This window comes from Ostrea edulis, chromosome 6, assembly GCF_947568905.1.
Source record: "Ostrea edulis chromosome 6, xbOstEdul1.1, whole genome shotgun sequence".
NCBI lineage: Eukaryota > Metazoa > Mollusca > Bivalvia > Ostreida > Ostreidae > Ostrea > Ostrea edulis.
Genome location: NC_079169.1, coordinates 69,045,513 through 69,056,822, shown reverse-complemented (window position 1 = coordinate 69,056,822; position 11,310 = coordinate 69,045,513). Strand labels below are relative to the sequence as shown.

Below are 11,310 nucleotides of genomic sequence, written 5' to 3'. Positions count from 1 at the left end.
ATGCCCTATCTCACAGACTAGTCATCAATCAACTATCTCACAAACTAGTCCTCAATCTGCCCTATCTCGCAGGCTAGTCATCAATCATCACAGACTAGTCCTCATTCTGTCCTATCTCACAGGCTAGTCATCAATCAGCTCTATCTCACAGGCCAGTCCTCAATCAGCTCTATCTCACAGACTAGTCCTCAATCTGCCCTATCTCACAGGCTAGTTATCAATCAGCTCTATCTCACAGACTAGTCCTTAATCAGCTCTATCTCACGGACTAGTCCTCAGTCAACTCTATTTCACAGGCTAGTCATCAATCAGCTCTATCTCACAGACTAGTCCTCAATCAGCTCTATCTCACAGACTAGTCCTCAATCAGATCTATCTCACAGACTAGTCCTCAATCAGCCCTATCTCACAGGCTAGTCATCAATCTACCCTATCTCACATACTAGTCATCAATCAACTCTATCTCACAGACTAGTCCTCAATCAGATCTATCTCACAGACTAGTCCTCAATCAGCCCTATCTCACAGGCTAGTCATCAATCTACCCTATCTCACATACTAGTCATCAATCAACTCTATCTCACAGACTAGTCCTCAATATGCCCTATCTCACAGACTAGTCCTCAATCTGCCCTATCTCACAGACTAGTCCTCAATCAGCTCTATCTCACAGGCTAGTCATCAATCAACTCTATCTCACGGACTAGTCCTCAATCAACTCTATCTCACGGACTAGTCTTCAATCAGCCCTATTTCACAGGCTAGTCATCAATCAGCTCTATCTCACAGACTAGTCCTCAATCAGCTCTATCTCACAGACTAGTCCTCAATCAGCCCTATCTCACAGGCTAGTCATCAATCTACCCTATCTCACATACTAGTCCTTAATCAACTCTATCTCATAGACTAGTCCTCAATCAACTCTATCTCACAGACTAGTCCTCAATATGCCCTATCTCACAGACTAGTCATCAATCAACTATCTCACAAACTAGTCCTCAATCTGCCCTATCTCGCAGGCTAGTCATCAATCATCACAGACTAGTCCTCATTCTGTCCTATCTCATAGGCTAGTCATCAATCAGCTCTATCTCACAGGCCAGTCCTCAATCAGCTCTATCTCACAGACTAGTCCTCAATCTGCCCTCTCTCACAGGCTAGTTATCAATCAGCTCTATCTCACAGACTAGTCCTTAATCAGCTCTATCTCACGGACTAGTCCTCAGTCAACTCTATTTCACAGGCTAGTCATCAATCAGCTCTATCTCACAGACTAGTCCTCAATCAGCTGTATCTCACAGACTAGTCCTCAATCAGATCTATCTCACAGACTAGTCCTCAATCAGCCCTATCTCACAGGCTAGTCATCAATCTACCCTATCTCACATACTAGTCATCAATCAACTCTATCTCACAGACTAGTCATCAATCTGCCCTATCTCACAGACTAGTCCTCAATCAGCTCTATCTCACAGGCTAGTCATCAATCAGCCCTATTTCACAGGCTAGTCATCAATCAGCTCTATCTCACAGACTAGTCCTCAATCAGCTCTATCTCACAGACTAGTCCTCAATCAGCCCTATCTCACAGGCTAGTCATCAATCTACCCTATCTCACATACTAGTCCTTAATCAACTCTATCTCATAGACTAGTCCTCAATCAACTCTATCTCACAGACTAGTCCTCAATATGCCCTATCTCACAGACTAGTCATCAATCAACTATCTCACAAACTAGTCCTCAATCTGCCCTATCTCGCAGGCTAGTCATCAATCATCACAGACTAGTCCTCATTCTGCCCTATCTCACAGGCTAGTCATCAATCAACTCTATCTCACAGACTAGTCATCAATCAACTCTATCTCCAGGTTAGCCTTATGTGCTCTATCTCCAGGTTAGCCCTGTCAATCTCCTTTGTTTCCAGGCTATCCAGCCCTGTCAATCTCCTTTGTTTCCAGGCTATCCATCTTAATGTTCTCTGTTTTCAGGCTAGTTCTTTTGATACACTTTATATCCAGGCTAGCCCTTGTGTATTTTTCATTTTGCACCAACATAAATCCAATGTTCTGGCCTGTAACTCAGATCAAGCAGCACTATTCTGAGTTCATTTGAGTACATACAGACCTATTGACTATACATGGTGTATTGTGTTTGTTATTAGCAGGGGATGTTTGGTTTGACCCCAGCCAGCAGCGACACATTTATTCTATATTGTCATGTATATGCATTTTTTTAAATTTTTATTACATTTAATTTTATTTTTTCCGAGGTATATAAGGAATGTTCCAAGGCTCTTACTTCTTGGAATAGGGATGCTCTTGTTGGTTGTTGCCATGGTAATAAGTACATATACATTTAGAGATGAGAATATGATAATGAGATTGCTATTTCACTGTAGGTCAGTCCGAGACAACAGCAAACTGGATGAGGAACTTTGTCTTGAATCACAAAGACTATAAACACGACTCAGTGGTGTCCGATGTGATCAATCATGACCTGATGCTGGCGTGTATTGACCGCAGCAAGTGCTGCATGTCCACCACTAAGACTAACCTCACAATACCCGAGGCCCTCATCAAGTCCGAGAACTATCTGAATAAGAAGAACCCGCACACTTACACCAACACTTTGCGAGGGGATGTCATGAATGGTGGGGTTGGTGAATAAACTTGTCACAAAGACAGAATAACGACTTATTTTTAACAAATATTACCGGGAATTTGATTTGATATTAAGGATAATTGGTTTAATCAGGGTAGTGATTTGTGCCATGGACTGTGATCAAGCATGCTCAGAGCATCATCATTTAATTCATTTTATTAACATGATTAATGTTGTACAATGTGTATTTTATTGATGCAGGCATAAAACAAATATCATAAAGTGCTAAAATTAAAGATTTATCTCATAATGAACCAACTTGTTGATTTTATTTATTTAAAGTAGGAAAAATATGAATTACGAATCATTTCGGTATTTTTGTGCTGTAGTTCAATTTGACACCTCTCCAACTAGTGCCATCCTCTTGCTGGCGACAAAGCACTGTCATTGGAAAGACAAAATTCAGGGCCCAAAAATTACCAAAAACAGACGCAAAGTTAGCATTGGCGGAGTTGGTATTCAAGACTGAGACGCCTTTCATTATTTCGTACACAGTCACCCCTTTATAGATCGTGTACATTTGATAGGGGAAGAAGACCATGCCCAGAATTCCAATGGCAATCTCGGTGTACATGTGGACTATCATGATGGCAATATGACACTTCATCGTTCCAAACAGTCCTCTGTACAATGTGACCGGTAGAACAAAATCCGTCCACGTGGCGTCCGGCCAGTAGAACAAGTGAAGGTAAGAGAGGGTCAGAATAGCACCACCCATTCCTATGATGGTGGCGTAAAACGTCAACACCACGAAGTAACGCTGGTTATAATGCCCTATACATCTCCCCACAACGAAACAGTGGTGGTCTCTCTTTAAAATGCAAGCATCACAGATCTTGCAGTGGTGAGCTCTGGGTGGAATCATGATGTCACACTTGTCGCAGTAGGACCACGGAAGCCCGCCATCGTCCGGCAGGTGTCCGTTCGTAGTATCGTTTAGTTGCAAGAACTGGTCCGAAGGATTCCTCCCGTGGTCTTTGATCCCCTGGAGCTCGTGGTTATCTCCGCTTTTCACATATTTAGAACTAAAGCACATGCTACATAATAGGTTGATAACTGTCTCTGTTCCACAAATGAAGTATATCACCTGCACATAGAACTGTGTTTGTTCCGTAAATTGATGCAGAAGATACGGAAATAGATAGATATGGGCGATATACCACTGAGTCGGGATCTGGAAGATCCACAGAGCCCAGCACATGTACATCGTGTACCGAGTCCGCTGGCCGGTCTGCTTCCGGTGTTCGTAATGCTGACGTAGCTTGTCCATTAATGTAACTGGCTCTTCATTCTGATCCTGAATGTCCAATTTCACAGCCCGAGACACGGCCATATTTGTATAAGCTAAGGGAGAAAATAAAATGTGGTGGGTGACAACATTCTTTGGGGAAAGAAGATAAATTCACAACTGTGCATACACGTTTCTGTTATGCAAAATATAGTGTTAGCTGCAGAACTATAGCCCCATCTGAAATATTTGGGACGGAAAACCGGGATTCCTAGTTTGACCATGTGGGACTGACCGTAGGCACAGACGCACAGTCGTCCGTCCCTGTTTTTCAGACCACGAAGCCACAGTTCTATAAGTAACACCGTTTTCCACCATACATACAGTGGTCTGAAATCAATGAAAATCGATGATTTACCTCGTGTGTCTAGTTTTCAACCGGCTCCACTCGGTGTAGTCCTTTTGTGCAAGCGCTGTAATATCCCATTCATTCTACTTTAACACCGTAAATCGGGAATAGGAAATTTAACAGAACAATCCGTGGACGTGATTACTTAAATCCGATAAAGTACAATGAATGAAGTATTAACGTGAAGCGACTAAATCGGACAAGCACCGAAATTCCCTCCGAGGCGTTGCTGGATTTACTTAGTATCCTCATTTATTATGCATGAGAAACCGTCTTTACAAAGGAAACTAGCTGGTGAACATGCTTTTTGGTGTGTGTCGTTTGCGAGGCACAGTGACACTAAAACTCTATCCATGTGTGCCTCGCCCTTGAAACCTGTAACCGAACGAGATGATATTGAGTAGAAGTAGTAGTATAATAAAAAAAAATATCACAAAGCCGATTGAGTATACTCGACTAGATTATCTGATTATTCAGGAGTATAAACGTATATAATATGTATTTAGGGGTATAATTTATACTCCTGAAGAATTAAAGAAACTAGTCGAGTATATTCAATTGGCTTTGAGATAGATAGATAGATCGATCTTCATATATATATAATATCTTTGATACCACCACAGGACGCACATGAGCTCCTTGAAACCAAGTAATCGAGTACCAGTGTATAGTTGGACTAAATATGGATCTGGGTTTTTAGTCCCCTGCCGACGAAGTCGAAGGGGATTTTATGTTTGCGCTCTGTCCGTCTGTTCGTCCATCAGTCCAGTTTTCCGTCCTTTTTCTATCTTTTTTGCAGATATTCATTTGATATTTGGTACATTGCTTTGTCATAACAAGTTACAGATCAAGTTTGAATTTGGTCCCGGTCCGTTGATTTTTCACTTAGTTACGGCCCTTAGACTTAGAAAAATACCATGAATTATCAGTTTTCCGGACTTTTTTTGGTTGTGCTTGCAGATATTCATTTGATATTTGGTACATTACTTTGTCATAACAAGTTACAGATCAAGTTCGAAATTCGTCTCGGTCCGTTGATTTTTCATTAAGTTATGGCCCTTGGACTTAGAAAAATAGCATGAATTGTTAGTTTACATCCAAGTTTCTTATCTCTGTAGATAAGAATACTATACTCATTAAAACTTCTAGCATAGAAATATCGTCTACTGACCAGTTTCGGTGACTGACCAGAATCGGTGACCTTTTGTTTACGTGTGCGCGTTGTCGTTTCCGGGTGTAGAGTGCGTCATCAATTTCGCCGTAGTGTTTGCAAACATATATAGGTCTTCAATTTTTTCTCCGAAAATGAACAACTAGAAGGAGCGTATGCAAAAAATCAACACGAGCACCCCAAAAATAAGCCCATTTACTTATTACTTTTTCAAGCAAACCTTCAAATCAATATAAAGTATACGAAAAGTCTAGAATTCTACACTATGATGTGTTATTCATTGACGTTTAGTTGCACATTCCTACTGTATAATACGTTTTACTAGTAACAGTTACAAACTTTTGGCAAACCTATATTAACAATGGTCACCGAAATAGGTGACGTCACCATTTTAGGACCACAAAGTGACATGTTTTTTGTTACGAAAATATATTCAATTGACCATTCCTATCCTGGTTCCCAAATTTTCGCTTTTACCATAACCTACATAACGAACTTTGAATATTGTTGTGGTACAGTAATTTTTGCAACCGGTAGGGGACTATGTATTGCCATGCAATACTCTCAGAATGCTTGTCTTTTTCAAGATTCAATGCCATGCAGTGAAAACCACCCTAACACTCTGACAATGGAAACAATGTCTAGACGACACGTGTCATCCCTGGATTATTTCTGATAGATACACGTGATGACTGTCAGTTGTATGAAGAAATTGTTCTTAAATGTGTCTCAGATGGGGCGTTATTTTTGCCTCAAAATGGCAGAATACCTTTTCCAGTTATGGAAAGTCCAGTTATGCAACAGTTATCAGCGGCGGATCCAGGAATTGTGGTTACCGGGGGCGCCACTTTATGAGGCAGTGGGTCGAGGGCGAAGCCCTGGTGGGGGTCCAGGGGGCGAAACTCCCGGAAGCTCCTGGATTTTACCGATTTTATGGGGCTTGAAATATTTCTCCTATTAGTCATTGGTACTATTTTCTATCATTTTAATAAGGTGAAATTAATTAAATGACCCAAATTTTAAGGGATTTTTGGACAAAATTAGGTTCTCCCAATAAAGTAATTCAAGAAATCAAAGGATTTTGTCATTTATTTCTCCGGGAGTGGAAGAAATTATTGCTTCTTTTATCGTTTAGTACATTTTCCGAAACAAGATACCGCGATTTACCTTAAATTTGAAAATTTTAGGAGGGGGAGGGGGGGCGCCGGCTGCGCCCCCTCTAAATCCGCCGCTGGTTATTCTCTCTCTCTTTCTCTCCCTCTCACACACACGCTTACTCTCTCCTTTTTTCCAAAATGAAAAGGGGTGCAACTCCTGTAACCACCCCTTCTATTGTTAGACCGTTATAATTGTTTGTCGAAGTTGTAGTCAATTTACAAAGTCATGTACGCACGTGAAAATGTTGATGTGTACTAAATATACCAACGCACCAGGGACCTGTCCCCTTTTTGGCAAATTCGATTTTCATTTATACGTGTAAAGTTATTTATCTATTTATTTATTTATTAGCGGCAGTCGCTACATAATTAATAAGTGGCGGGCTGTCTGATCGATTTAATTAAGTAGCGGCCACGTCAGATAAGCGCTAGATAATGAATAGCAACCGCCAGCTATTTTTAAAACTGACGACAGCAACGTAAATTCAGTGGCGACCACCAATATTAAACAATATGAATTATCTATCATAGTCCGTACTGGCGTCTTTAAAAACCTCGTAGATCTATACATTATGGCGAATGAAATGTATCAAATATGATTGATGTAATTTTCTTTTGGTGAACAAAAATAAAAACAAAGAAATGTTCTCAACTAAGATGTATATGTATGACATAATTTAGCTTCTCTTACTCATCTTAGCCAGGGCCGTAAATTAACCTTCAATTTGGAGGAGGCAGGAAATTAGGCGGGGGTCTGGGGGTCGCCCAGGCCCCCAGACGCTGAGCACATTTTGTGCACACTGAACACGTTTCGTGCAAAATCCTTGATTCTAGGGCCTTCTAAGATGTTACTTGACTAACTCATTCTAAAAGAAAGATTTGGAATGCTTTTTAAGGGAGGTATCATGTTCTTAGTTATTGGAAACAACATAAATTCTAATGAACTTTAAATTTTAATTTTTTTTGGCTCAAAAGTTGGAGGAGGCAGCTGCCTCCTCCGCCTCCATGTAATTTACGGCCCTGTTAGCTCATGCGAGTCATAGGCTCACAGATACGTACATGTACATAACTTGGGAGGGGGGGGGGCTGGACTAAAGTACATACATTAAAATTTTAGTTTTTATTTTGTAAGATTTATTAATTTTACAGTACAAAAATAGATTCTGGTAAGTAGCGATCGTGTGGCCCTGTGTCAGTGGAGACGGTCTTGTTCTAGAACAGCCGGGACACTCCTGGAGAATCCTTGATGAACACGTGATTTGGTATTACAGGTAAACACTCTCAGTCAGAATCTCTGCTGTAATTTCCATTATGATCGAATTTAATTCCTTTCCATCGTGTACCGTCATCTTTCAGAGGAAACAGAACCGTCATAGGAAAGATGAAGTTCAGAAACCAGAAGTTTCCAAATACAGTGACAAAATTAGCATTCATAGAGTTTTTGTTTTTGATAGGAACACGTTTGGCCAGCTCGTACAAAGTGACGCCTTTAGAGACTATAGTTATTTGGGAGGAGAAATAGAAAAACCCCAGCACCCCAATAAATCCCGCTGTATACATGTGTGTAATCATGATAGTGATGTGACACTTCATCGTGCCAAACAGTCCTCTATATATAGTAACCGGTAAAACGAAATCTGACCAGACTGAGCCCGACCAATAGGACATACGAAGATAGAAAAACGTCGATATAACGCCCGCCATTCCAACGATGGTGGCGTAGAACGTCAGCACCACGAAGTAACGCTGGTTATAATGCCCTATACATCTCCCCACAACGAAACAGTGGTGGTCTCTCTTTAAAATGCAAGCCTGACAATTCTTGCAGTGGTGCGCACGTGGTGGCTTCATTACGTCACACTTGTCACAGTACGACCACGGAAGCCCGCCATCGTCCGGCATATGTCCGTTCGGAATACCATTCAGTGGTAGGAACTGATCCGGAGGATTCTCCCAGCGTTCTCTGATTCCTTGGGCCTCTGGTCTGTCTCGGGTTTTTAGGTATTTAGAACTGTAGACCGTGGTACACACGAGGTTTCCGAGTGTCTGTATGGCACAGATTGTGTAGATGACTTTGACGTAGTACTGCGTCCAGTCCGTGAAGTCGTACAACAGGTAGGGGATAATGTAGTAGTAAGCCATGTACAGCTGGGTGGGTGTCTCGAATACCCACAACGCCCAACACAAGTACATAGACCTCTTGGAATGGTAGCCCGTCTTTTTCTTTTCTTCGTAGTGTTTGCGCCATTTTTCCATCAGCGTTTTGGGTTCTTCCTCGCCCTCGGTGGTCGTTGGGACATCCACCTTCACACTCCTGGATACCGCCATATTAAGAAAGCTGTGAAAACATAGAACGCATGCGTCAGGGATAGGAATTTGTATCACTATATGGTCTCTTGTTACAAATTTAGATTAAGAAGTCTACAGCTCTGCACGTTGAGATTCTTTAAACTGATCGCCAAAATTGATGTAGTAAAAGTGCGAAGAAATTTTACTTTCTAACGTATGTGAAATTATTTAATGTGTTTGATAGTAATTCACTGAATAAAATGGTTCTGTAAAACCGTTTTTATTGCAACTTATGATATTCACCAAGCAGTCGGTATTTCCAGTATCCAACAATAACAACGGTATGTTTAGCATGATATAATGTTGTATACCGGTATGTTTATCATGATAGAATGTTGTATACCGGTATGTTTAGCATGATAGAATGTTGTATACCGGTATGTTTAGCATGATAGAAGAACAACTTATAATGTTGTATACCGGTATGTTTAGCATGAATAACAACTTATAATGTTGTATACCGGTATGTTTAGCATGAATAACAACTTATAATGTTGTATACCGGTATGTTTAGCATGAATAACAACTTATAATGTTGTATACCGGTATGTTTAGCATGAATAAGAACTTATAATGGTGTATACCGGTATGTTTAGCATGATAGAATGTTGTATACTGGTATGTTTAGCATGATAGAATAACAACTTATAATGTTGTATACCAGTATGTTTAGCATGATAAAATTTATATACCGGTATGTTTAGCATGAATAACAATTTATAATGGTGTATACCGTATGTTTAGCATGAACAACAATTTATAATGTTGTATTTCGGTATGTTTAGCATGAATAACAATTTATAATGTTGTATACCGGTATGTGTAGCATTAAAAACAACTTATAATGTTGTATACCGGTATGTTTAGCATGAATAACAACTTATAATGTTGTATACCGGTAAGTTTAGCATGATATGATATTGTATACTGGTATGTTTAGCGTGACAGAATGTTGTATATACCGATATGTTTAGTATGAAATAATGTTGTATACCGATATGTTTAGCATGAATAACAACTTATAATGTTGTATACCGGTAAGTTTAGCATGATATGATATTGTATACCGGTATGTTTAGCGTGATAGAATGTTGTATATACCGATATGTTTAGTATGAAATAATGTTGTATACCGATATGTTTAGCATGAATAACAACTTACAATGTTGTATACGCGCATGTTTAGCATGATAGAATGTTGTATACCGGTATGTTTAGCATGATAGAATGGTGTATACCGGTATGTTTAGCATGATAGAATGGTGTATACCGGTATGTTTAGCATGATAGAATGGTGTATACCGGTATGTTTAGCATGATAGAATGGTGTATACTGGTATGTTTAGCATGATAGAATGGTGTATACCGGTATGTTTACCACGAGTACATGACAACTGCTTATCCTCACTATATGTAACAATGTTGGATACCGGTACATGTTTAACAAATGCTGTGCATGAAAATCGCATACTAGGCATTAACATCACGTTTATACGTACCTCAGTTGTGTCTAATATCCAAAGGTATATTAAATATAAATGTCAATCTAATTTGTCTGAATGTCCATTGATTTTCAATTGACCTGCTAGATTTCCCAATATCACGGACGGGTCAAGTCTTGTCACAATAAACAGTGGTTGTCCGACCGTAGCAATGAAGTAATACCAAGTATGAATTCCTTTTAAAAATTAACAAATAGGCAATCCGTGGCTGTTTATTGATCTACCTGCCAGGTAACGAGTTCCCGCTGGTCATCGGGGGTCGGAGGCCATTGCAGTTGTACAACTGACGGTAACACTATTCACTTTTGTTTATGAAAGTTGTCAGTATGTTAAACAATATGTTCAAACTCGATATTTGTTTTTCTTTGGAGAACAATTTTACAATGCAGCTTTGGGTGGAAATCTCCAATATGTCGATTTCAAATAGGGTGTGTGTACAAATAGCAACTCCTGTATGAAGTGCCGTTCACAATTTTTCATTGATTGCTGTTAAAACAGATACAATGTACATCAATAATTTGTTTCGATCTGTATTCGCTGTTTTAGTAAGTTATCGGCGGCTTCCATTGTTGTTGTCTTCAAACTACCTGGCTTTCGGTGAATTATTCTTAATCGATCACAAGGATTTGGATAACTACTACATATTTTATGTTTGACGGCTACTGTGACTGAATGAAACGATAAGGGGGCAGGTTTTGTTTTTGTTGAGTTTTTTTCTTCAAAGCAGTCCAGTGAGATTTTTAATTCACCCTAAGGTAATGTATTTAGACTTCCAAATGCAATTATCGATATATGCCTCTAAAATTCAGCAAAATTGTAATAGAATTTCGT

General features: G+C 39.7%; 3 protein-coding genes across 3 annotated transcripts in view; 1 reads left to right on the top strand and 2 right to left on the bottom strand.

Annotated features, from left to right (window-relative positions):
* Positions 1 to 2,917, top strand: part of LOC125645953 (glutamate--cysteine ligase catalytic subunit-like) — a 38,415-nt gene extending 35,498 nt beyond the window's left edge. The window contains exon 16 of the mRNA XM_048871980.2: positions 2,401 to 2,917. Within this exon, the coding sequence (XP_048727937.1) occupies positions 2,401 to 2,669 (269 nt within the window). The 3' untranslated portion in view covers positions 2,670 to 2,917. The remainder of the gene's footprint in view (positions 1 to 2,400) is intronic.
* Positions 2,637 to 4,534, bottom strand: LOC125645954 (putative ZDHHC-type palmitoyltransferase 2). The gene is made up of 2 exons (XM_048871981.2): positions 4,310 to 4,534; positions 2,637 to 4,007 (listed from the first exon to the last, which is right to left on the bottom strand). Exon 2 carries the CDS (start codon positions 3,994 to 3,996, stop codon positions 2,968 to 2,970), a length of 1,029 nt encoding a protein of 342 aa, XP_048727938.2. The 5' UTR covers positions 3,997 to 4,007; positions 4,310 to 4,534; the 3' UTR covers positions 2,637 to 2,967.
* A 3,199-nt stretch (positions 4,535 to 7,733) lies between these two features.
* Positions 7,734 to 10,872, bottom strand: LOC125646638 (palmitoyltransferase ZDHHC22-like). Its single transcript, XM_048873095.2, has 2 exons — positions 10,477 to 10,872; positions 7,734 to 8,966 (listed from the first exon to the last, which is right to left on the bottom strand). Exon 2 carries the CDS (start codon positions 8,954 to 8,956, stop codon positions 7,910 to 7,912), a length of 1,047 nt encoding a protein of 348 aa, XP_048729052.2. The 5' UTR covers positions 8,957 to 8,966; positions 10,477 to 10,872; the 3' UTR covers positions 7,734 to 7,909.
* Between the last annotated feature and the right edge of the window lie 438 nt (positions 10,873 to 11,310).

Excerpts from the sequence above, each read along its gene's own strand:
- LOC125645954 (XM_048871981.2), bottom strand. The coding sequence starts at position 3,996 with ATGGCCGTGTCTCGGGCTGTGAAATTGGACATTCAGGATCAGAATGAA.
- LOC125646638 (XM_048873095.2), bottom strand. The coding sequence starts at position 8,956 with ATGGCGGTATCCAGGAGTGTGAAGGTGGATGTCCCAACGACCACCGAG.